Genomic DNA, 21,524 nt, shown 5'->3' with positions numbered 1-21,524 from the left:
ACTCAGAGACTGGAGAATTAGCACCTCAGTGACACATCACACAACTAATTAAACATCCGTCTCCTTCATTGGCGGGGGCAAAAAGCCTCTTCTTGGAGATACGGTTAGGCTCATTTGAATTCTTGTATGTCCACAGAGACGTTTCTTGGACATATTCTCTAATTCTAATTATTCTTTCCTCTGTTCACTCACTTTACTTAATTTTGACGAATGCTTTCTTAAAAATGATAGTTCTCAAAAGATATTCTCTAAAGGTTTTGCAGGTAGTCTTTGGTCCCTTTAGACCTTTTTATGTTCTGCTTCTTGCAGGAATTGAGTTGGGTATCAGGTGTAGGTCTCCCATAGCCTCATGTGTAAGATTATCCTGGATGGTGAAAGACCAGGTAAATCCGACGGTCCACTGGAGCTTTTTGCTTCACCAGGAGGGCTTAGAGACTGAATCATCATGAATCTTCCTGAGTTTCCTGGGTAGTCCCAACACATTTTCATAAGTTTCCTTTGGGGCCCTAGCTCTGTGCAGTGCATGGGTAGATGGAGGCTCTGCCCTCTGCCCTCTAGTTCCCCACTTCCTTGGGGCTATGGGGCCCTCAGGAGCTGATGTTCTGCTCCCCCTCTGACAGCATGACGCCCTCTGTCAAAGTGGAAAAGATTCATCCGAAGATGGATGGCACACTACTGAAATCTGCGGTGGGGCCCACCTGTCCTGCTACTGTGAGTTCCTCAGTCAAGCCTGGCCTTAACTGCTCCTCAATACCAAAGCCAACCTTGCCTTCACCTGGACAGATTCTGAATGGCAAAGGGCTTCCTGCACCATCCACTCTGGAAAAGAAGTCTGAAGATAATTCCAATAACAGGAAATTTTTAAATAAGAGATTATCAGGTAACTTCACATTTTTTGTCTTAATGTTCTCTGTATATTAATTGGGCATTCATGAGGGAGCAGATGGGCTGCTGTCTGTCAGTCCTCTCTTTAAGACTGGTCAGCTTCGGGCGCCTGGGTGGCTCAGTCATTAAGCGTCTGCCTTCAGCTCAGATCATGATCCCAGAATCCTGGGATCGAGCCCCATGTCATGCTCCCTGCTCAGCGGGAAGCCTGCTTCTCCCTCTCCCACTCCCCCTGCTTGTGTTCCCTCTCTCACTCTCTTTCTGTCAAATAAATAAATAAAATATTTAAAAAAAAAAAAAAAGGACTGGTCAGCTTCAGCTTTAGGAGGAAGTTCCTTAAGTATAATGTCTGTCCTCTTCACTCTTGCTTTTAAAAGTATATGGGTCTCCAAAAAAAAAAAAAAAAGTACATGGGTCTGTAGGTGCTGTAAAACTAGGTTTCTCGGGGTGTCTTTGTGAATGGAGTGGTGTGGTAGTGCTGACTTGCACACTCTCTTTCCTGTCAAGTGATGGCGATAGTCCCCCGCTCTCTTTGTGGTGTCCGCTGCTTTGCAGGGCTCACGTGTTGTAGAGTTTATACTTATTGATGATGTCGTAGATTTTATTCAAGTTATAATTTGTCTGTTTTGAGATTGCTCCTTTTGTTTTCAAAATGAAGGAATGTTTGGTGAACCCGTGGTAATGTCTGTGTGCTTTTGACAGAAAGAGAGTTTGACCCTGACATCCACTGTGGGGTCATCGACCTCGACACCAAGAAGCCCTGCACCCGGTCTTTGACATGCAAGGTAGGTGGCCTCCTGGACGGGACTGGAAACTCTCCGGTAAGCACAAGGAGCTGGGGTCCGTGGCATGGCCCCTCAAGTCACTTGAACCTGGAGGGGATCTGATCTGTGCATTGTTCTGAGGGGATTGTAAACGAGGGGATGGCTGGGCTTGGATGAAGAATGCCTGCAGTTCAGAAAATGTGATATCTTCTGTGATAAGCTGCAATCGTAAGAGGCATTTTGCCCCCAGTGAGCTTCCAGTGTCATACCCAGGGGAATAGTGTTCTTTCCTAATCAGTCTGTTATTTTCAAAGACTGTTAGTATTTCTGCAGAGAAATTTAATGTGAGAGGCTACCCTTTACTGTGGTTTAAATTGTATGGACTTAAAACAAGTCCAGAAATTTCCTTTGCCTATGTGTGAATATTCTTTAAAATGCTTGTGTAGTATGTGGTTCTTAAATTTTAAAGAGCCACTTTAAAATCCTCTGATTTTGAGATAGACTCATTTTTCCAGTTCTAAGAAAATACTAGATAATATACAATCTTACTAAGTGAAGAAAATATTATAATCCTCCTTTCTGTCCTGAGTTTTCCCTTGAAATGCCGGTATGCTAACAAGAAGGTGGTGTATTTGCTGTACAGTTGGAGTTCCTGTGGAGTGGCTTCAGTGGCCCCTGCATAAATGAGCAAAGGTGCTTATGTGCCTTTCTCCAGAGAATGTCCCCAGCTACCCTTCAGAAGGGTTCAAAAACTATTGAGAATCATTGCTTTAAAGTAATTTTGTAAAAACACTTGTTTGGAGAAGGGGGTGAGAATTACAAAAATGAGTGTTCTAAAAATTTAATAAAATTTTTGGTGTATTATTTTAAATTTTGCCAAAGATTATGTTTGAATAAAGGACTTCAGGCCCTACTCCACCCCCTAACAGTGGAGGAATGTTAAAATCTTCAGAAAGTGGAAATGTTGTTTCTAAGTGGTTCTTATTTCAGTTTAAATTTCTAATTTAATTTTAGCATGTAGATTTTATCCTACAACAGTGGTTTTGCAGCTTTTAAGGAAAGGCGTTGGCCAAGAGCTCCTTTAAATATCTAACTTAAAAAAAAATCACAGATCATTTTCCCCAAGGAAAAATACCTGTATACACATATATATTCTGAATTTTGCATTCTGTCTCAGGGGTTCGCACATATCTTCACCCCAAGCCCCTGACCCTTGAATTCCCTAGGCTAAAATCTCCTTTCTCCGGCCAAACTGCTTTTATTTTATATAACATTAGTTGAACACAGAGCACCGTGTGTTGTTGGAAGGTAGCCCTTCGAGCTCTGGAGAACCGTGGCCCGCTGCAGCTGCCCCGTTGGGAGTTTGTAAGCGCAAGCCTCGGCCGGGTACCATGGCCTGGTCCCACTCAGCCTGCCGCCTGCTCTCGGCTCTCTTGCTGCCTCCCTGGCTCTCGGGACCCTGGATCTCTCAGTATTAGGGTGCCTGTGGTCGATGAAGAATGCTTGCTTCATCCAAAAGGCTTGCCTTTAATCATCTCCGGGGCATGCCAGTGGACCAAAAGCTTTATCAATTCGTAATGTGCAGGATTGACCAGCCTTCTCTCTGAGCCTTTATTGACGGTGAACAGACCTCATACGGGTCCTGCATTGTCGTCCCGTGTTCCTTTTCAAGTCGTGTGTGCTCTCCGTGTGTTCTGTGAAGGGTGTCGTCTGCGTAGCACGGTGCGGGGCCTGCCTTCATGTTAGTTTGCATCTGTAGCCCTGGCGTGTCCCAGGTCAGCAGAGAGGTGGCAGGCCTGTCCTTTCACAGGTGGCCCTTCCTCTCCTCCTGCGTTCTGTTTGCCGCTGCTTCTCCCGCTCCCTGCCTCCATTTTGGCCTGCATCTCTTAAGCTGTGGAGGGCTGCCCGTGCTTGAGAGCCTCCCCGCTGAACATCTCCCACCTTCCCGCCCAGGTCTGTCCTGCCTCAGACCAAGAACGTAGTCCTTCCTCTTCAGGGTCTGGGGACCTGCTGCTGCCCAGTCTGTCACTCATCCCCTTTGTCTGCCTGCCACCCTCTCGGTCCCCTCACTTCCTTGTCTGTCTGATGTCCTGTTTCATGTCCTCTCTGTCCTCCACGCAGACGAAATTTGGCTCTGGTTTCCTTGCCCCATCAGTCATTGTGGAAAGTTGATTGCACATATCTGAGCACAGGCCCCATTCTGGGTCTCAGTAGATACAGGCTTTAACAGAATCAAGGCACAGTCCCTAGCCTTGAGGGGCTTACAGTCTAGTGAACGAGAGGGAGGTTACCTTCATAATCATTCGTACATGTGTGAAGTTACCACTGATGGGTAATAAACAGGAAGGAAGCCTATGTTATGGCAGCCTTCAGTAGGGGATTGAGCCAGGGAAGTCTCACGTCTCCTTTGCCATAGGAATACTAGGCTGAAATCCACAGGATTTAACTGGGCAAAAAGGGGTGGGAGAAACCAAGGAAGCAGCCTGTGTAAATACTCAGTGATGGGGCGGAATAGACATACGTTCGGGTCTGAAAGGGCCGCCAGGAGGCTAAGGAGCAGAAGCAGGAGGAGGTACTTGGTACCAAAGGAGTGGGGCGGGGGGGTTGGGGGGGGCAGGAGCCTAGTTACATACCCAGTCTTTGTCCTGTGATACTTGGGTAGCCCTGAAGAGTTCTGATGGGGAGGGAACTCCGTGGAAATCTGGTTATTCTTCAAATCAAGCCTCTAAACTTCTAGAGCAATAACACATTTGTATAATGTGTAAGGCCATAAACACAAAGTACATTTGCATTACTTTTGTAACATGAAAGAGTGGAGGAAACCTGTAGATGAATTAACTTGTATTTGCAGTATGTGATTTGTGGCCACTGTCTCCTTACGTTTTTTACAGACTAAGACCCCAGCAGTAGGGAATAGTCAGTTAACTTGACTTTATCTTCTTCTAGGAATAGTATTAGCCCCAAGTGAGCCTTAAAAAACAAACAAACAAAAAGAGGAATTATCAAATGCATTTGGAGTATAGACATTTTTTATAAGATACACCTCGGGATTGACCTTCTTTTTCTCATTGTGCCCATTTCCTAATTCTGAAATGAGATGTTGTCTTAAGATCCAGAAATGCAGTCGGTCCCATTTTCTTGATTTGCATAGTGAGTGTTTATAGGGATTGACTCTGCTTCATCTCCTCCGGTTCACACCTCACTCCTCTCGGCCTTGTAGTCTTTGCTTCTGTCCAGGCTTCCTCCGCCAAAGCACTCCCCACCTCCAGGATGCTTTGAGCCACTTTCTCTCCTGACTTGGCATTTTCACTGGAATAGAAACACTTGTCTAATTTTTATTCTCTGGCTGTTACTGAAAAAGGAGTCCCTGATACATTTTTTTAAAGTAAGCTCTACGCCCAGTGTGGGGCTTGAACTCACAACCCCAAAATCAAGAGTCTCACGCTCTACTGACTGAGCCCGCCAGGCACCCCTCTGGTACATTTTTATGGCATAAGTGCTTTATCCCTTTTAATATTTAAAATCTAAATAACCCAAAGAGGGATTTTTCTGTTTGAGTTGGTAAGAGCCCCGATAAATAAGCTGTTACAATGGCACAAAGCATGAGTCCCTAACACCTGTTTGTTTCTACTGTTTGCCATTCACTTACATACCAGGTGGCACAGCTAACACTCCTTCTTTCTCCTGGTGGAAGTAACAGCACCACATTCTCATATATTTGGAGCCTGGATTCTATTCTAGCAAAAGAAAAAAGGTCACACTCCTATGATTTTTAGCTTATCAAATGGTGAGCAGCCTTTAACTATGCTAATGGTCCAGATTGTTGCTTTGTTTTGTTTGTTTTAAATTGGGAATGGTGTTTTTGGATATATGACAGAGAAACAGTTATTGATGAGATTCCTCAGTTTTTGTATTTTTTTGGTCTGTAGACACATTCCTTAACTCAGCGGAGGGCTGTCCAGGGTAGAAGAAAACGATTTGATGTGTTATTAGCCGAGCACAAAAACAAAACCAGGGAAAAGGAATCGATTCGCCATCCGGACTCTCAGCAACCAACGCAGCCTCTCAGGGACCCGCAGCCTGCCCCTCCTAGACCTTCACAGGAGCCACACCAAAACTCTCACGGAGTGATTCCTTCTGAATCAAAGCCTTTCGTAGCTAGTAAACCTAAACCTCACACCCCCAGTCTTCCAAGGTAAGCCAAATCCTCCAGCGCTCTCCCTTCTTCAGAGAACAGACTTGCAGACGCTACAAAGCCCCAGTGTAGTCATGATGTCGAGGAGTGTGCATCAGGCTCACTCTAAGAAGATGAGAGATTTCTCTGATTGGGTTTTAATTTAAGGAAAAGAAATTGTTGAGTTCATCAGTAAGTTTCAACCAGGGCTCTTCTCGGCCAAATGCAAGCCCAGAATGAAGCGAGAATGATCATCTCCACCCCCTGCTCACTTCAGGGGTCTCTAAACCCCATTGAGCAGGGCTGAGACTTGGGTCTTGACTGCAGGTTAGTGCCTGGAATATCTCACATGGCTTTGGCAGCAGATTCCCATTCGCTTGTCTCACTTCTTGCAAAACACAGCCATGGAAGTCCTTGCTGGGGATGGGCATTCAGCCTGAGTTTTTACAGCATCCATTTATCAACCTGTTTTTTCATTCATTCATTCGAGACCTGGGCCTAACCTTATATTAGGCGTTTTAGCCATTTCGTAAGTGATGGATCTCAGAGTGTTTCACGAGAACTTAATGTACGTTCCTCGGAGACAGTGAAGGTGGACTTGAATCTATGTGTGTTTGTGCTTGTAGATTTAACGAAGTTGAAGTAAAGCACTTTGTCCCCAGTTTCTAGAGGGAAGGGAAAGAGAAAGGTATAGAGAGTGAGGGCGTGCCCTGTCGGACACCGGCAGCAAGGGCTTCTGCTTAGGAACGTGCCAAGCCCTGGCTGCTGTGCCCAGCCTTTCCCCCCTTGTGCCTTTTCCTTGACATGGTCGCATCGGGGTAGAAGTGCTGCCCACGGAAACCCACGTGTGTGGTGGAGCCACTCCCAACACGGGCCCTCTGGTCTGTGAGTAGCGTGGTGGGGGAGCAGTGGGAGGCGGCGCCCCAGAACGTGGCCAAGCCCAGGCTCCCATTCCGTGGCAAGTCCTTTCTCTGGCCATCTTCTCGTTGAAATTTTTCCATCTATAAAAAAGTAAGCTTAATTCTAGAATCACCAGGCATTCATATATGTAGGAAACCTACAGTACTGCCCCTGAGTTGTAGGCCGTAGATTTTCCACATCACGTGGTCATGCTGCCTCTTCCTTTTATCACCTCCTGTCCCTCTCAGGGTTATAGAGCACATTGCCAGTAACCTCATTTATTGCCTCAGTAACCCAAGTCCAGGTGAAATTTGAAGAGGAATCAAAGAAAGACTTCTCTTAAGTTCCACTTCTATTTCCTGTTCTTTGGGGAGAATAGGAAGAGGCCCCGGGCCATTCGATCAGCTATAGAAAGGAGAACCATTTACAAGTTACCTTTGGGTAGATCTGGCAGACAGCTTCATGTGACGTCGTGCGGTTCAGGAGAGTGGATTCTTTGCTCCCCGGCCACCTGATCAGCGTCTGTTGCCCCCAGTGCTAGTGGGGGACCCCAGGACTCCCTAGGTGGTCTCAGACACGTTGTTGTATCTGGGTTAAGGCGGCTGATTCCCAGATGTGTGATCTGATCGGTGCTGCACTTTCTACTCACCAAGGCCTCCAGGCTGCCCTGCTCAGCAAGGTGGGAGTGCCCCCATTGACCCTCCTCCAGTCCATGAATCTCCACACCCTCCCCTGCCTGCCACTGAGCCAGCTTCTCGGTTATCCAGTGAGGAGGGAGAAGGCGATGACAAAGAAGAGTCTGTTGAAAAACTGGACTGTCATTATTCAGGTCATCATCCTCAGCCAGCATCTGTAAGTTCCACATGTACCCCCGTGTTGACCCTCCCCACGCAGCAGGGACAGGGCACTGCAGGGGGGCGTGCCAGGGGCCTTGGCATGCCCATACGTGTGGGAGACGTGGTCAAGGTGTGAGAGCAGCTCAGAACAGGGCGCCCCAGAGGCGGCATGCACTCTCTCCTGGGACACCTCTTCTCCCTTTCTCTTCCATGAAACGCAGGGCTAGGCATCTTCACTCTCATGCTTCACAGCCTACGATACTCAGAGTAAGCTCTTTGATGGTTAGCTCCTTTCTTGAAGGAGAGAGAACCCTCACCACCTGTGCTCCTGTCAGAGTGAGCAAGCACGTGCGGTTGTGCTCTCTCTTGCAGTTTTGCACATTCGGGAGCCGGCAGATTGGAAGAGGCTATTACGTGTTTGACTCCAGGTGGAACCGGCTTCGCTGCGCCCTCAACCTCATGGTGGAGAAGCATCTGAACGCGCAGCTGTGGAAGTGAGTGCCTGTCCCACCACCTCTGGAGTGCGGAGAGGGGACCGACTTTACCCGGTGGTGCATCCTCTCTGTTTCTTATGGGACTGATTTGATAATGATGATGATGATGATGGTGATTTAATAAGCTTATCTAAAAATTTATTTTCCAGCGAGTAGGGGGAGGGGCAGAGGGGGAGGGGAGAGAATCTCAAGCAGACTCCCCACTGAGCCCGGAGCCCGACGCGGGGCCTGATCCCACGACCCTAAGACCATGACCTGAGCCGAAATCAAGAGTCAGACACTCAACTGACTGAGCCACCCAGGCGCCACAAGATAAGCTTATCTAAAATGAAAACGTGGCCTTTGACTGTCCCTGAGAAGGTCCCTTATCATTCATTCATTCACTCTTTCAGCAAATAGGTCTTGCTCTGGGTGCTGTGGTTCCAGGCAGAGGGACTCCCACATGTCAGGGGAAACACAAAAACCACTAAGCAGAAAATCAGGAGAAGTTATAGCTTGTCAGAAGTGAGATCATGGAAGCAGCAAGAATCACTGACACTTACTGAGAGCTTACTGTATGCCAGACAACTTAGATTTAATTTTCACAATATGCCGTCTTGGGGGACCTTGATTATCCCTCTTTTACCTAGTGAAACCAAAAAGCAAGGTCACACAGCAAGTTGGTGAGTAGGGCCAGGATTTGGATCCAGAGGCAGTTTGGTTCCTAACAGAGAGCTGCGATGGGAAAACAAGAAGCCAGAGGGATTCAGGGAAGGCCTTGCTGAAGAGGCGTCCTTGAGCTAAGATGGATGGATGAGAAAGAACGGCCATGGGGTGGTGGGGTAGAGTGGGCTCTAGGCAGAAAGAACCATATGTGTCAAGGTCTTGAGTCAGAAAAGATCGTGGCTTGTTTGAGAAAAAACAAGAAAGCGAGCATGCTCTAAGATGAAACTCAAGAAGCTGGCAGGGGCCAGATGACCCTGGGGAGCTGCCGAAGGTTTCAGGAAGAGGAGCCATGTTCTCTGGTTTACAGCATGAGATAAGACAGTCATCTTGTGAGCCACAATGTGTGCTAGTGTTTCCTACATGGGATTTTAAGTGGAAGAAGAGTTTCATGGCCAAAAGGCTCAGCTTTTTCTGAAGTGAAATCGTTTTCATTATTGCGGGACTTCTCAGAGCCTTTAAGGGGGCACACTGTTCATTGTAACTCTCAAAGCAGGGGAGATCATGTATAATGTGGAATATCTCCCAAGTTCTTTTGACCTGGGAACCTCTTTTAGGGGAGCATCTTAGGGAACTAATATTGGGTGGAACCTACTTTGGGAAACCTTGAGTTTTGCTAAAGGAAGGGGGCTGTCCAGTCATCCACATGTCATTCCATATTCTCCATTTGGGCATCATTTACTAGTGCCTTCCTGAGTGGACTCTGCCAGTACATCCATTTGCCTTACTGCCTTGGTTTCCTCATAAAGTCAGAGGAAGCTGGTCAGAGGCCTCAGATAGTCCACAGTCTGAACTAGCTTCATGATCATTAATAGGACTTGGATTTATTCTCTTAGAAAATCAGACCCAGAGCAATGCTGCTCTGCTTTTCTAGTTCACATTTCTTCCTGGTCTTTTATTAGATAAGAGACTCCTCTTCCCTCTTTATGAAGGAACTTGGTCTTTGCTTAGAAAAATGAGTCCGGACACTGGTTTGTTGGGATTCTGGGGGTCTCTCCACATCAGAAAACCCCCAAATAGGTGAAATCTCAGCTGCTTATTTCTTCAGATGATCTGTTAGGACTTGAAGAGTTCATTGAGCTCCCCAAGCTGTGGATTTAGTGTCCTTCTAAGAGTTTAGCAGGGTCCTCAGAAGGACTTATTCCCATTATACTGATAAGTGGGTTATGGCCAGCAGTTGGGGTGAATATGGTTTCGGTTCATAGTGGCTGCTGTGGGGAGGTTTTTGTCTTTGTGCCATGACCTCTTGAAGATGCAGAATCATGAAGTTGTCTCCACAGTCTCTTTTTTCTGTCAGAGGCCGACTGCCTCATCAACCACTTGATCCCAGCAAGGAGGAAATCATGCCTTTCTGTTAACATGAACTTTGGTTTTAAAAAAGCCAGTACAACAGAGAGACGTTTTGCTCAGTGGTGAGCTGGCACACAGGCCTGGGGCAGACAGGAGCTCAGAGAGAGGTGCCGGGAGTGAGGCCAGGCAACGCAGGCGAGCTTCTCAGGCAGAAGATTCGCTGGAAGGAGCTCAGTGCTTCTCAGTTCAGGAACAGTCCTCAGGTGGCATCTTTGACTTACTCAAGGAAACTCCCAGAGTGGTCCAGGTCCCATCCTACTGGCTCAGCCAAAAGTCTTCCCTTCCAGGAGGTCTTCCACTTTCAGTGGCAGCCTTCTCAGTCCTTTACCCTGTAGTTACTTGTTATGGTTAATTTGGGGATAAGTGGAAATGGGATTTGAGTATGTCAGTGAAATAAGTCATCTTCAGTGTATGGAGTCTGAACACTGGGGAAATTAGACCAGAATTTCCTCTGGAGCGTGGCCATGACCCCAAAGGCTAGTTCTGAGCTCCTGTGATTTCTTTCAACTGCTTGTCTGCTGTTGATTGGGGACCTCTATTCCACACATCCTAAGGAAGGGATGGGATCCTTAGCAAAGGGTTTTTCTTTGGCGGCGGGTGGGCGTTGGGGGGAGTAGAGTGGTGGGCAATGGTACTTAATTTTTTAGATTGGTAATAAATTCACTGGGGTAAAAAAAAAAAAGAAGAATGAATGTAAAGAGATATACAGTTCAGAGTTTTAGTCTCCCTGACCCCCACATTCCTATTTCCCACCCCACCCCTCCACGGACAGAAGCATTTTTATTAATTGCTTGTATATCTTTACAGAGTTCACTTATACAGACATAAGTCAGTACGACTACATATTCTTTGTCTTGTTTTTATACGAAAGGTAATGAATGACTTAAAAGAGCTTTTTTTTTTTTTACCGGGAACCAGTATGTTGTGCAGAGAGATCCACATCTCTCCCTGTCTGGAAGCTTTTCCTTTTTCCAGGATTTAGTTCCAGCAGCCTGGTCTTTAGGCTTCGTCTCCCTAAGCCCCCTGGTGGCCGCGAGGGGCCACTGCACCCAGTGAGCAGGAGCGGTGCTACACCCCTCCCTTCAGAGCAGGGCTTCCCAGAGGTGCCAGTGCCCACAGATTGCCTGGGGATCTTGTTGAGATGCAGATTCTGATGCAGTAGGTCGGGGTGGGGTGCAGGGACTCTTCATTTCTCATAAGCCTTTCAGATAACGTCCGTATCTGTCCTCTGTGATAAGCATGGGGATAGAGCCCCGCTTCTCAGTTTTTGCTTCATTTTGGAATCTCCCAGAGATTGAGAAACTTCTCATGTCTGGACCCTGCCCTACAGGGATTTGGGTGTGGTCAGTCTGGATGCACTGGCCTCTGGGGCCAGAACGACACTCCTGAATGGGGTGGTTACAGCTGGTACAAATACAGTCAGTAGTTGCTTTTATTAAAAGCTATAGGCCTTACAAAGCATCTGGAAAGCACTTTAGCAGCAGTTGAGGACACCTCTCATTTGGAAGATGAGGAGTTGGGAGCCCCAGCTGGTGCAGTGACTGGATCCGCCAGAGCTGCCCCACAAAGTCAGGAGCGGTCCGGTCTGGACACTTGCCTTCCATTCAGGCTGTTTTCTGTGTTGTCACCTGGGTGTTAATTCTGCCACAGGGATTTTTGAAATTTTGATGCTGTCATATTTTAAAATCAGAGCAAAAACAAAAGGGGACCTCCCTGGTTTGCCATTTGAATGACTCATCTTCAGATAGGTACCTAGCCCAGACATTATTAACAGAATACCTTTTCCCAATACTGTGATTGGAAGCCCCGGGAGTTGTGATTCAAGCCTGTAGGTAGCACCTAGCAGTTGCTATTAAATCGCTGTGCCCTTCCTTTTTTCACATTTATTCATGAATTCCCTCAACATTTGCCTGCCTTCTGTATTCCTGGCACTTTGCTGGGCACTGGGGTACAGTTATAAATACGCTGTGGACTGCTCTGTCTGTAGGGAAGTTAGACCGTGATCGGCAGTCACACATGGAAACTCCTTTGCATGCCCCCAAGTCTGGGAACAGGCAGTGTGAGTCTGTGGAGGAGCAAGCAAGTCCGGATGATCAGGACAGATTTTGTAAGAAAGTTATGATGGTCTGAAACTGAGGGGTGAGCAGAATATGGGGTCAGAGTGTTGTAGGCGGCAGATAGACAGTGCCTCACGTCCAGGCCTGTTTTGCGATGTAAGCAAGGTCAGTGGGTGGAATCTGGGAACCGGGAGGCGCAGGGGTCGGGGGGGAGAGATGGGAGGAGGCAGTGTGAGGCTGGGGACCGGCAGGGAGTGAGGCACGCATGCTTTACAGGCCATTATTCAGAGAGCCCGAGGAAGGCATGAAGGAATTTGAAGGAGAGAAGTGGCAGGAAGGACGGGCTGTGCATTTCAGATGGATCCCTCTGACAGGTGTGTGCTGCTCAGTGCCAGAGGTGAAGAGCACGTCCATCTGAAAGCTCCCGTGAGTGGCTGTGGTGATGGTTACTCACTGTCCTCTCTCTTTGCAGGAAAATTCCCCCGGTGCCCAGCGCCACACCCCCCGTCTCCACACGTGTTCCTCATCGGACGAACTCGGTGCCGACAGCACAATGTGGGGTCGGCTGTCTGGCCACAGCCACTGTGTCGACATCCCCTGTCCTGCTCTCGGCCACCTGCATCTCCCCAAACAGCAGATCGGTACCAGCTCATGGAACCACACTAAATGCACAGCCCGCCGCCTCTGGGGCAATGGATCCTGTGTGCAGTATGCAATCCAGACAAGTGTCCTCTTCATCCTCGTCCCCCTCCACCCCCTCTGGCCTTTCCTCAGTGCCCTCCTCCCCGATGTCCAGGAAACCTCAGAAGTTGAAATCCAGCAAGTCTTTAAGGCCCAAGGAGCCTTCTGGTAACAGCACTAACTGTCACAATGCCAGTAGCGGTACCAGCGGCGGCTCAGGAAAGAAACGCAAAAACAGCTCCCCGCTGTTAGTTCACTCTTCCTCCTCCTCCTCCTCCTCCTCCTCCGCTTCTTCTCATTCCATGGAGTCTTTTCGCAAGAACTGTGTGGCGCACTCTGGGCCTCCCTACCCCTCCACGGTAACATCTTCCCACGGCGTGGGCCTCAACTGTGTGGTAAATAAGGCGAACTCCGCGAGTGTCCGGCACGACCAGTCAGGGAGGGGCCCCCCGGGGGGGAGCCCCGCTGAGTCCATCAAGAGGATGAGTGTGATGGTGAACAGCAGTGACTCCACGCTTTCTCTCGGCCCATTCATTCACCAGTCGAGCGAGCTGCCCCTCAGCTGCCACGGCGGTTGCTCACACGCTCACACCCCCCTGGACAGACTGCTAGGAAAGAAGAGGAAGTGCTCGCCCGGCTCCGGCAGCGCCGGCAACAGCGGCAGCAAACCCACGAAGGTTGCCAGATTGCCAGCCGCCAACAACGTGCACATGAAGCACGCGGGCGCCAGCCCGGGGCCCCCAGGACTGACGAACAGTTCCCTCCCTCATCAGGTAGGAAAGGGACTGTGAGCCCGCTGGGGAGGCCCACTTCCTCCCCCTCGAGCTCTTCGGCCAGCCCGGAGATCGGTGTGCTGGGGTTGGTTGGTTTGCCTGTAAACACGTGTCCAGCTTCGTGGTCTCTTTTCAAAAAGGAAGAGCTTGTGGCCATGTGAAGGTAAAACAGCGTTTCTCTGCCAGAATTTCCTAGGACTTGGAAGATGCTCCTGGGTCAGGAAACCACAAAGTGCACTTTAGTAGCTAGGGCCGCAGAAGCCATCCCGCGTGACGGCAGGGGGCCCGCCGCAGCTAGGGGGTACGGGCCCCAGGGGCGCGCGCGTCCTGGGACACCGTTCGGGGAGGATGCAGGCCGTGCGTGCCTGGGGACTGGTTCTCTCGTTTGTTCCTCTGAAGAAAGCTGGCCTGTAAGCACACTGATCTAGAAAAGGATGGGTTAAATTTTTGAAAGAAAGACCTTTTAATAATTTTCCCACCAAAGGACTTCAGATTTTCCAGTTAACTCTCTCCTTATCTTTTCTCCCAGTTTTCCAGGGAGGCAGGGAAGCAGCAGTAAGTGTGGGTAGAGACAAAGACTAAAATCTCATTTAAGTGAAGAAATGTGAATGCAGGCCCATCTGTAGAGCGGTGGCTAACTGGGTGTCAGATTCATAATGACCCGTGACTCTTTGTCTTGCGCTCTCTGGTCCCCGCTCTTCCCTTCCCCCCCGGTTCCCGTCGTCCCCTCACCCTCTTCTCCTGGAGCTCCTTCCTCCAGCCTCCTTTGCTCTAAGTGCCTGTTCATCTCTCCTCTTGTTACTTCACTCATCAGCGTGTCTCCTCTCCTTGCCTGCGCTCGGGGATGTCAGCAGCACCCCCCAGAGCCCTGAGGTACGGTGCAAAGCTGTTCTGTTCTGTTGGCTTCCTCCTCTGCAGAATTTAACCGAACTGGCAGGTTAGGATTGTTCAGAAAATACCAGGAAGTTTCTTACAGCAATAGAGTTCCCTTCACTATCTGTGTGAATGAATACCCACTGCCAAAGGTGTGGGGAAAAGATTTATCCGTGAATTTAAGTAGCAACTGTTTAAATTCTTCTCTTTGAGCCTCAGGTCTATAGGGGCTGTTTATATGTTGCTTGGCTGTTTGAGCAAGGGGTCCCTGGACGTGTGAAAATGAGCTTTTACCACTTGATTTGTAGTTATTCATTATAGTTTATCAGCATAAAAATTCAGTGCAAATACTGCAGGAAGTGGTTTAGCCAGCCATCCTTTAAAAACTTCCTTCTGAGGGTAGTTTCTGTGAACCTGAGGGAGGGGTGTTCCCTTGTGTTGCAATGCCCCACACATTCTTTTACTGCGTGCACCTGTCTTCCCACAGACAGCGCTGCCAGCCCTCAGTGCCCACAAGTCACAGAAAGGAGGGGAGGAGGCTGGTGGGCACAGCGGAGATTAACAGTGCTTGTGGAAAACGAGGGAGTGGAAGCCCATCTACACAGAGCAGGTGCTCCCAGAAACCTGTCACCCATTTCAAAGAAAGTGCAGATCTGGACTTGGCATGAGAAATTTGGCCATGTTTAAAAGTTATGTAGTGTGTTGTTTTGAAATCTCGTACAGCCCACACATCTCCTGACCACGTCTGGCTCATGAGCTGCCAATTTGCACTTCTGATGCCCACCATTGGGGAGGGCCCTGTCCCACTAGGACAAACAGTCTGAGTTTGGGTTCTTAAAATTAGTTTCAACTTAAGTGTGGATTTGGTAGATTTCCCCCGTGTGGTAGAAAACTTCATTATGCTGCGTAAATCTTAAGGGGGGCGCATGGCTAGAGATTGGATGATCGGTGAACCCCCAAAAAAGTGTTGGGTATTTTTAGTGTCTGTGCTCATTTATCTGCAGGAGGGATCCTATAGCTTTCATCAGAATCTCAAAGGTATCCATGACTCCAAAATGCTGTAGAGATTGCTACTCTTAGAAGAGTAGGAACCTCACCTCCCTGTATCTTGGGGAGCTGATTTTAAGATTTAATTAATTTATTTTTTAGGTTGGTGGGGTGGAGCAGAGGGAGAGAGAGAATCTCAAGCAGACTCCATGCCGAGGGTTAAGCTCGACACAGAGCTCGATCCCATGACCCCGAGATCACCACCTGAGCCAAAACCAAGAGTCGGACGCTTAACCGACTCTGCCACCTGGCCGCCCCTTGTGGAGCTGATTTTAAAACAGAAAACTGAACTGGTTGAAGACCCCTAAACCAGGGAGTGTGGGTGTGGTGGGCTGTACTGGGAAGCCTGGCAGATGGGGCTTGGCAGCTTCCCCCATCCGCCCTGCAGTCTGCTTGTGGCCTCTCCCGGCCAGGACTTCAACAGCTCACTGTGGGTCACTAGGGGCCTGAGTTCCCCCACCCCAGGCACGGGCACTTGGGTGTGAGTTCTCACACCTGCGTGTGCTACCCCATACGATCTTGTTCAGTTCTCAGCTGACAACCTGGAAGACCTTCAAGGAAATGAAATCAGTAAATAAAACCAGAAGGCAAACATGAGAGCCTTTTCTCTAAGCTAGAAACCTGGCCTTCATCTCTTCTAGACGGTTTTCTAAAAGTCAGTGGTTTAGAATGATTGTGCCCAAGGCAGGCAGTTGAAAGCTAAGGCCGGGTTGTGTAGCCAGTGCTCCTGGCGTCACCCAGCCGCCGGAGAGCGCGGAGCGGTGTGTGGCCTTCGGGATGCTCTGTTGGGCGTCAGGGCGGTGCCGCGTACAGCTGCTTACTTACCTTTTCATTGTTTCCCTACCCCCTCTTTTTTGAAAGCCAAAGGCACGTCCCTGACAGCTGAAAATAGCGCGGGGAGGAATAATCTGGACACTTTTGACGACAAGTTACACCTCCACTCAGCACTATGGACTCCACGATGCCTTTGAGTCTGTTTTCCCAACCTCCTGTGGGCCTCGAGGGTAGAAATCTGCCGGGCTGTTGTTGTAACGAGGATTTCCCTGAAGCTGTGTCTAGCAGTGAGTACTTGTAACGGACACTGGATCCAGTTCAGCCACCGGATTGCTTCTGTCAGTGTTAACGTGGGCTGGACTGCTTGCTACCAATCTGTGAGAAGTTGTCGCTTTGTTTTTTTAACTTGCAGTAAATCATGGAGCCACTCTTTGAGTAGATTGGCGGGGCGAAAGAATGTCTTGGCAAGAGCATTACTGTAGACTTTTCTCCCTTCTTCCCCCTTCCCGTCCCAGTTCTTTTTTTACACTGTCTTCTGTAGGTCACCCTCCAGCAGTTAGGTCCCCCATCTGGAGACGCCTTCCAGAGGAGAGCAGAGCTGCGCCCTGAGCAACCCTCCGGAGAAGGCATGTGCTGTTAGGTTTTTATAGCAATGTTCCGGGAATGGAATATGGACGTTAGCACGAGGCATCATGACAAAATAGCCTGTATTTTCCCCCAGCTTTTTGCAAGTAATTTGGGGTAAGAAGCTGTCAAAAGTTTCTAACTTACAAACTGGTTTAAAGCCATCGACGCCCAGAGAGCAAGTATACCACATTGTAGAGGCTTACTTTTCAAGGTACTTTTCATTCTATGTGATTTTTTTTTTTTTAAGAAAATGCAAATGCAAACTAGTTTTGATAATGGAAAGCCAAATTTTGGTTGGGGGACGGGGGTGGGGGGGTAGATAAAATCACTATGGGGGAAATGTTTTTCCAAGATTTCCAAAGAGGTGGAATTTTTTATCCTTTAAGTTTTCATGTTATACAATAAGGCAGATTGGGTTGGTTGCCCTGCCCAGTCTCCTGTTTTTAAAAAAAAAAATGCCTTTGTAAAGTGAAATTACTAGAATGCAGCAGAAACTGTCATTCACGAAGTCATTAATATATGTAAATGTTTCCAGGGCACTGTGTGCATTATCCTCAGTCTCGGTGGTTGCTGTCCTGGGACTCTGTGTCAATTTCTGCTTTGAGCACTCCCTGTCTGGTGCGTGTCTGCTCTCCCTTCCTCTCCACAGGTTCACTGGGATGCCGTTGGGTCCCCCGGCATCCAGGGAGGGGAGCAGGCAAATGTGTACACATACCCAGGCAAAGATGACGTGATGCATACACTTGCCCGACAGACCCTCCTTTCTGGGGATTAATACCAGCCATCTTCCAGAGAGAGTTCTGGAGTCCCTCGGGGTTATTTATTTATTTATTTATTATTTTTTTGAGTACCCCATCCCAAAAGAAAGAGCTTCCTGTGTTAAAACGTCAGTGCTTGAGAAGGTATCATTGCATTGGGGGGATGAGCTGGGGCACTTGCACTGGTGATTCCACGATCACAGCTCCTGAAACAAGAACCCAGGCACTTTTGCTTAGAAGAACACACAGAGTTGCCGATCACCACAGGGTACATTTCCCCGGGCTCTGATCGCTGCTCCGGGCAGGGCCTGGACAGAGCCAGGCAGTGCATCCTTTCTTTCCCTACAATTCTTGGGTTACAAACGTCAGTTTCAGGGAATTTCAAGTCAACAACAAGTAGAATGAGTAAATACTTGGTTACCAGCCTAATAATGTGAATTGCTACAGAATTATTCTTATTATGTAAGACAACAAAAGCTATATGCAGATACTTTAGCTATAAATTGATGTAAAATACTGATTTTTTTTTTAAAGGAAGGGGAAAAGAGTATCTTGTTCACTTATTATGCAATCAGTAAATATTTTTAAAAAATGATACTATAGGAGAGCTTAGTAAGGAGAGCGCATGGAAGGGCCAGTTTGGTGTAGTTAGGAGAAATCAGTCTGGTTGTTCCATCCCAGTGGAGGGAGAGAACGGAAGTAAGAGGGAATCAGAACGTACTTAAGTTGATTCCTTGGTGACAAGTGCAATGGGGCTATGGGTAGAATTTATTTTCAGAGCCAAGGGGACTTGATGGATATAAATAAAGTTGCTTTTAGCGATGGAATTTATAGACAGATCATGTTGTTCCAAAAGATGTGAATAAGATCCATGATAGCAAGTTGATTCAGAATTATGTAGATATTTAGATAAGCGAGTGTTGATCATTTGATTTCTTAGACTGAGGTTTTAAATGAATTTCATTATGTCTCCCGGTAGTACACAGATCATCGGGATTAGGAAATTAGCCATTTTGGATTCTGCCTGCCACAAACAGACCTATTCTAAACAGTGCTATTAAATTTTAGACTGTTCAAATATTTTATTTTCTCCTACAACTACTTTTTATTATAATGAACAATTAAGACCATTTAAAACACGGGAGTACAAGTATTTTTTTGAATTAAATTAACTTGCAAAAACCAAATTTGCAGTGGTTGGGTTGTTTCTAGACAGACTTTGGTATCAATTTAAAACCAAGATAATTTTTATATTCTTTCCAATAGAATTTCATGACAACTCCTGCAGTTTTCTTAACCTACAAAAAAAAAAAAAAAAGTGCTGCATTGATGAACAAAGAATTCTACAAAACCTACTTTTGTATCTTTATTTTGGAATTTCTTGTTCTATTATAAATATGGAAGTATCCCTATTTCAGAAGACATATTTTGTTAAAAATGAATTGTACATATTTAAATATGTATTTTTGCACAGGTCTTTTTTTCTGATATCCTGTTTTGGTACAATTGAGATCATCTAGTATTTATTTATTAATTAATAAAAGTAAATACCTTTTTATAATTTGAAGTGGTTCACTGCCAAGCCAATAGTTCTAGATCCTGCCTCCTTTACAGTTTAAGGGATGCCTCTGTTCTGTGAAAGTCGTTTTGTCCCTTTAATGTCTCGGGAGCGGATTCATGCCGATCAAGTGGGCATGGCTTCTCTAGTTGCCTGATTTCCCAATAGACTACACGTAACGAAGTGACACACTGCTTTTCTTTTGTTCGTGTTTTATGTGTGAGTGCGCGTGCGTGCCTGTGCGTTTGTATGTACACACTCTGAGCACGTGTGTGTGTTCATGTGTGATGTGGTTTAAAACTAACGGGAAAAACTGAAAGTGCCTGAACCTAGTTTTAAGCTTCGACAGATTCTTTAAAAAGACTTGAATGTTCAGTTCAACTTTTGGAGTTTGCTTTTTCCACCTAAATATTGTTTCTAAAATCTTAGGTGAGGAGTTGAAAACCACCAATGCTGGTAATTTTATTAGGTATTTTAAAATTAAGGCCTTTTGGTTCACAGTAATTCAACTGGTGACGGATTGCCTGGTGGCACCAAGGGTTACAAATCTTTTTGGTCAGCCAGTGACTTTCACAATATGTCCGTTTTGTTACTCACTCATGAAATACAGAGTTTAAAATAGAATATTTAAAAGATTTTATATTCCAAAAATATAATACAAAGTACCTCTGAGAACATTGAAAAATGCATAATTTGAAAAATGTAACTTATAAAGGCAGCTGTCTTCCTGCAAGAGTTCTGTTGCCAAGGAATTTCTTAACTATCTCTCTGTCCGGGGGGGTGGGGGGCGGGGGGGGGGGCTTTGGAAAATGATTGTTAAAAGTTTCGTTGTTTAGCAGAAAATAATCATTTTTACATTTTGTGCAAAACGTTCTGCATTTTCCGATCATTTAAATGAGCACTACATACTGTCAGTGTGAATGTAGAGCCTTGAAAAGCATTTTGCTGTTTCTTTGAGCTTGGTTATAAAAGCAATCTCCTGTGTTAAAATGTGTGAATAGTTTGATAATTTGTACACGTAATCAAGAGCATCTCAGCTGGACTTTGTGTTGGCTGCTGTATAGAACATGAACAAATGTCAAGGGATAGAAAATTACTTTGGATATTTAAAAGAGAAGAAATATATAGTCTATTTGTTTTGTAACAAGTTTCTGTAAATAAAATAATTTATACTATTTATAAGAAAAGGTTGTGCTTTGCTTTATGAGAAATTAGTTTGTGGAACAAACATGTTACTAAATGGGCAATAAAATTAGGACTTCTCAATAAATAAGGTTGGCTGCATGAAATATTTTACATGTTTCTGCCTCGTGATACTAAATCCCTTTCAATCTAGTCTGACTTGGCTTCATTTTTGGCATCAGACACCCTTGTGAAGCACCTTTGGTTTCCTTCCCTTCTGCGTAAGCCAAGTACAGGGCTTACGATGTTTCCCTTCTTGGGCACAAAGCTTTGTTTTGGAGAAATTAATAACTGGGTAAACTGTGAACACTATTGCAGGTTTGTCAACAAAGGGAAGTTGATAGATTGAGAAACACATTCTCTTTGTACTTGCTTATGTGCAGATTTGATGGCGTGTGGTCAGTGTTCGTTTTTCTCCAGAGGTAAGTTTTGTTTCCACAGCTAGTGTGATCCCTTCCTTGCTTTTACGTACGACTTCCCTCCCTGGAAGCGCAAGTGCATTTTGGTAGTATTCAGAGCACAACATAATCTTTTATCTGTAGAAACTGGGCCAGTGTTTCCATTTGCAAATCATTCTAAGAAATTAAAAATTATTCTTGTTCTTAACATAGTAAGGGAAGCAACCGATTTGTGTGTTGGAGAAAATGTCCATATATTACACAAAGGAGCCAGTCTGGTTTCAACCCCCACCACGCCACGGACTTCCCATTCCCTCCTTAGATCAACTCCTAAAATCATTTCTAAGGAGCTCCTTTCGCCTCAGGCATCCTTTTTAAACTTCCTGGGAAGAGGTTCACTCAATTTCTTAACCCTTTTTACTTCCATTCCCTTGCAGGTAACCTGGCCGTGGACAGCAGGAGACTCCCGATTCAAGGAAGGGGGGGTTGGCAGGAAGGCAGGGTAAGAAGGTCATTGTCAGCAGAGGGAGCAGACTGGGCAAGCACAGGTGGGAAGCAATGCGGAAGAGAACCATTCTGGGTGGAGCTTCTGGAAAGGAGGGGCTGAAGGGTTGCAGAAGTCGGCACCAGGTTGTCGAGGACCTGAAGTCATGGGGCCTTCACCGTCAGGAGCATACAGTTTAACCAACTG

At 46.7% G+C, this 21,524-nt stretch overlaps 1 protein-coding gene across 2 annotated transcripts in view; it reads left to right on the top strand.

The window, feature by feature from the left end:
- ATXN7 (ataxin 7) overlaps positions 1-20,440 on the top strand; it is a 91,102-nt gene extending 70,662 nt beyond the window's left edge. For both annotated transcript variants that reach the window (XM_036117110.2, XM_036117111.2), the window contains 7 exons: positions 621-880; positions 1,588-1,670; positions 5,579-5,844; positions 7,377-7,575; positions 7,932-8,053; positions 12,635-13,616; positions 16,398-20,440. In XM_036117110.2, the coding sequence (XP_035973003.1) occupies positions 621-880; positions 1,588-1,670; positions 5,579-5,844; positions 7,377-7,575; positions 7,932-8,053; positions 12,635-13,616; positions 16,398-16,415 (1,930 nt within the window). In that variant the 3' untranslated portion in view covers positions 16,416-20,440. The remainder of the gene's footprint in view (positions 1-620; positions 881-1,587; positions 1,671-5,578; positions 5,845-7,376; positions 7,576-7,931; positions 8,054-12,634; positions 13,617-16,397) is intronic.
- The last annotated feature ends 1,084 nt before the right edge of the window (positions 20,441-21,524 follow it).

Source organism: Halichoerus grypus, chromosome 1, assembly GCF_964656455.1.
Source record: "Halichoerus grypus chromosome 1, mHalGry1.hap1.1, whole genome shotgun sequence".
Lineage (NCBI taxonomy): Eukaryota > Metazoa > Chordata > Mammalia > Carnivora > Phocidae > Halichoerus > Halichoerus grypus.
The sequence above is the reverse complement of the archived record's forward strand: the minus strand, read 5'-3'. Positions and strand labels throughout refer to the sequence as shown.